General features: G+C 38.4%; 1 protein-coding gene across 1 annotated transcript; it reads right to left on the reverse strand.

The window, feature by feature from the left end:
* Window positions 1-3,629: 3,629 nt before the first annotated feature.
* On the reverse strand, window positions 3,630-4,125 carry LOC138848190 (proline-rich nuclear receptor coactivator 2-like). The gene has a single exon (XM_070067763.2). The coding sequence runs from the start codon at window positions 4,053-4,055 to the stop codon at window positions 3,630-3,632; it is 426 nt and encodes a 141-aa protein (XP_069923864.1). The 5' UTR covers window positions 4,056-4,125.
* Window positions 4,126-4,379: the final 254 nt, after the last annotated feature.

A 4,379-nucleotide genomic window follows, 5' to 3' on the forward strand; every position in this document is an offset into this window, starting at 1 on the left:
AAAAAAAAGAAATTATCAATTCCCAACTTGACTCTCGCTGGGATTAAACATGACAATAGGTCTGATCTGATTTCATCATCATTTAAAAAATCATCTATTATTTTTCACTTTATGTTTGTGTGGGAGCAAACTGTTGAAATCTTTACTTAATGTATGCTAAACTGATCTTCTGTATATAAAGAGAATCGAAAATGAATCCTCATGTGAATGGAAGGGGAGAGGGAGTGGGAAAGGGGAGGGATGCAGGTGGGAGAGATGATATGGGGGGGAAGCCATTGTAATCCATAAGCCGTACTTTGGAAATTTATATTAATTAAATAAAAGTTAAAAAAAATAGTGAAAAAAAATTTTGAAAATACAACTTGTGGATTATAGCAGTTTTTCTTCCCATCACCACCCTCCCACCTGCAAAACATCCCATCTCCTACTCCTTCTCCCATCCCATTCTTCATTAAGATTCATTTTTAATTATCTTTATATACAGAAGGTCAACTTAGTATATACTAAGGAAAGATTTCAACAGATTGCACCCACACAGACACACAAAGTGTAAAGTATTGTTTGAATACTAGTTTTACCATTAATTCACATAGTACAAAACATCAAGGACACAGATCTTACATGGGAAGTAAGTGCAGGGTGACTCCTGTTGTTGATTTAACAATTGGCACTCTTATTTATGATGTCAGTTATCACCGAGCCTCTTGTCATGAGCTGCCAAGGCTATGGAAATCTCTTGAGTTCACAAACTCTGACCTTATTTAGACAAGGCCATAATCAAAGTGGAAGTTTCCTCCTCCCTTCAGAGAATGGTACCTCCTTTTTTGATGGTCCCCTCTTTCCACAGGCATCTCACTCACAGAGATCATTCATTTAGGTCATTTTTTTGCCAGAGTGTCTTGGCTTTCCATGCCTGAGAAACTCTCATGGGCTTTTTAGCAAGATCTGAATGCCTTAAGGGCTAATTCTGAGGCCAGAGTGCTGTTTAGGGCATTGGTGATTCTAGGAGTCTGCTGTGTATCTTGCTTCCCATGTTAGATCATTCTCTCCTTTTTAATTTTTTCAATTATTTTTAGCAGGCACTTATCTTATTTATGTGATCCCTTTGACAATTAATCCTATCTTTATGATCAATTATGAACTTAAACTGATCACTTTGACTAGTAAGATGGCATCGGTACCTGCCAACTTAATGGGATTTGGAGCCCCATGGCATGTTTCTAGCTCTACCATTAGGGGTAAGTCCGAGTGAGCATGTGCAAAAATGTACCTCTCCTCCCTCTCTATTCCCACTCTTATTTTTGACAAGGATCAATTTTCAGTTGAATTTAAACACCTAAGAATAATTGTATGTTAATTAAAGAGTTCAATCAATGGTATTAAGTAGAAAAAGGAAATACTAAAAAGAATAAAATAATAAGCTACTCCTCAACAGTCAGGACAAGGGCTGATCAAGTCATTGTTTCTCATCATGTCAGTTTCACTTCTACAGGCTTCCTTTTAGGTGCTCAGTTAGTTGTCACAGATCAGGGAGAACATATGATATTTGTCCCTTTGGGACTGGCTTATTTTAGTCAGCATGATGTTTTCCAGATTCATCCATTTTGTTGCAAATGATCAGATTTTTTAAAAATTGCTGTGCAGTATTCTATAGAGTGCATATCCCATAATTTATTTATCCAGTCTTCTGCTGATGAGCATTTAGGTTGATTCCATGTCTTAGCTATTGTGAATTGAGCTGCAATAAACACTGAGGTACAGATAGCTCTTTTATTTACCAATTTAATTTCCCTTAGGTAAATTCCAAGGAGTGGGATGGCTGGGTTGTGTGGTAGGGCTATATTCAGATTTCTGAGGAATCTCCAAACTGTCTTACGTAATGGCTTTACCAGTTCACCTTCCCACCAACCATAGATTAGTGTGCCTTTTTTCCCACATCCTCACCAGCATCTGTTGTTCGTTGATGTCTGTATGAAAGCCTTTCTAACTGGGGCAAGGTGAAACCTCATTGTGGTTTTGATTTGCATTTCCCTGATGGCTAGTGATCCTGAACATTTTTTCATGTGTTTGTTGGCCATTTGGATTTCCTCTTTTGAAAAATGTCTGCTTAGGTCCTTGGCCCATCTCCTAAGTGGGTTGTTTGTTTTGTTTTTGTGGAGTTTTTTGATCTCTTTATAGATTCTGGTTATTAATCCTTTATCAGTTGCATAATTTGCAAACATTTTTTCCCATTCTGTTGGTTGCCTCTTTAATTTTCTGACTGTTTCTTTTGCGGTACAGAAACTTCTCAATTTGCTGTAATCCCAATTGTTAATTTTAGCATTTTTTAACAGTGTAACTGGCTTAATTTTTAAGTTTTATTTTTGAATTTACCTTTCAAAATGTACCTAGATATTATATGCAAGAAATGCTTTTATATAATAGGTTGTCCCCTGGATTACTTATTACACAAAACTCCACTGGTACTACACATTTCAAGTGTTTTTGAATCATAGAACCTAAGAATTTGTGAAAACCAAAAGGAATCTTTAAGACTGGAGGAACTCTACAACAGCTCAACTTTGGGCTTGATTGGAGATGGGAGAAGGGGTGTTCCTGTACTGCATTTCACATCTCTCAAAAATAGGAAGTGTTTTAGCAGCTTAAAGCTTTTTCAGTTATATTATAAAACTCATTACACACTAGGATTTCCTCTGAAATATAGTTTACATCCCAATCAGTCATTACATACACTGGCACTTCAGCACAGGGGCAAACTAAAAACATTTCAGACCTTTAAAATTAGACCATAGTATAAAAAACAATCCATGGTCTTACATTCAGCAAGTTCATACCAAAATACTCTTTGTAAGATGAAAGCCAAGAAAACTTGACATATGCTACAAGATTACATGTATTTACATGGCTCTTTCTTCCCTAGTTAAGGTTCACATTATACAGTTCCCCACTTTAAGCAAGCTTTGCAGGGATGTTAAGGTCACTGACAGAATAGCTTGTGCAGTGCTATAATACAAAATATGTATTTGAAAGCTATTGAGTGACCATCAAATACTGTTCCTATAAAAAATGGTTTGGATGCATTCATTAGCAGACACCTATTGAACTGCAGTTAAAGAAGGCTGATGGGTAAACTTGTGCCCTTCCCATTCACCACTGCATAATCCACTGAACTGTAACTTATTAAGGAAAATTCACATTTTCTTTTGGCAGTGCATTGGGTTGTTGACATTACTAGTTTGTTTCTAGAACATAAACTTTCAAAGGTTCAACTAGTTTTTGATCCTTGTGTTAGGTGATTAATTTGATTCACTGACCTTAAGCAGCTCACTACTGATCCATGAATGATAATCATAACTACTTTCCCCCAACAGACAATAGAAAACTTATTTCTTTTGCCCTCCCCTAAATCTAAACGAATGAAAATCCAAACTTGAATGGTTTCACCTCAAAGTTACTCAATTGAGGACACTTAGTAGGAAGCACAATTATTTAGTTATCTTAAGTTGCACTGATACTACCATTGTATCACAGTGCACACAAAACAAATGAGATATATGCTTATACTAATCAGTTTTACACAAATAAACTCCCTAGTCAAATTTGTTTCAGGCCAATTTAAACATTAGCACTTAACAGTTTTGTACCTGTACTTTAAGTAAGGTTTTAAGTTGAAATGTCATTATTTCTTTATCTGAAGGATTAAAGGAAACAGGACCCCAGTGGCTAGGTGGTTTGGGAAGAACACTCGGGGATGGCGGCTCACTGAGTTTGGCTCCAGCATAGTTCTGATTGGCTTGTGGCTTAAAAAGCAAGCTAGGACTTGACAAGTTCGCGTTCCAGTTTTGATTATTTGGGAAGTTTTTGTTCTTCTCTCCATTTTGCATGGCTTGCCATGTGGCTGCTGATGAGTTGTAACCATGTCCTCTTTCTTTTTTCTTATGAACAATCTTCATCTGGGAATTCTGATCCTTGGTCTTCTGTCTGTTAAGCTGCTGTTGGTTCTTACTATTTCTAGACTGAGGGGCTGGAATGTTATACCTCTCTCCACCACCCATCTTCAGCTTCTTTGTCACCTTTCAGTCTGCTGCCCAGAGTGCAGGGTTCCCACCGCCTGGCCTCTTCCTTGCTGCCGTGCCTAGCTTTCTGGCTGATCCTCTCCTTTGTCTCAGGACAGAGGTGTTCATGGGCCGGTCTGCCGAGTTCAGCCTAGGAGCTGAGGCCAACATCTGAATGTCCTCAGCACACAAGCGTGAGAAGTCCGACTTCACGCTCGGAACTACGGCGGCCGCTGCCTCTCAACATAGAGGCCTCCCTCCCTTTCCAGGGATCAAACAACCTGCAAGCACCGACCAGCTAGCAGCCGACCGCCTGGTGTCTCC

This window comes from Oryctolagus cuniculus, chromosome 20 (genome assembly GCF_051225735.1).
Source record: "Oryctolagus cuniculus isolate XC-2025 breed Fujian yellow rabbit chromosome 20, ASM5122573v1, whole genome shotgun sequence".
In the NCBI taxonomy this organism is placed as follows: Eukaryota; Metazoa; Chordata; class Mammalia; order Lagomorpha; family Leporidae; genus Oryctolagus; species Oryctolagus cuniculus.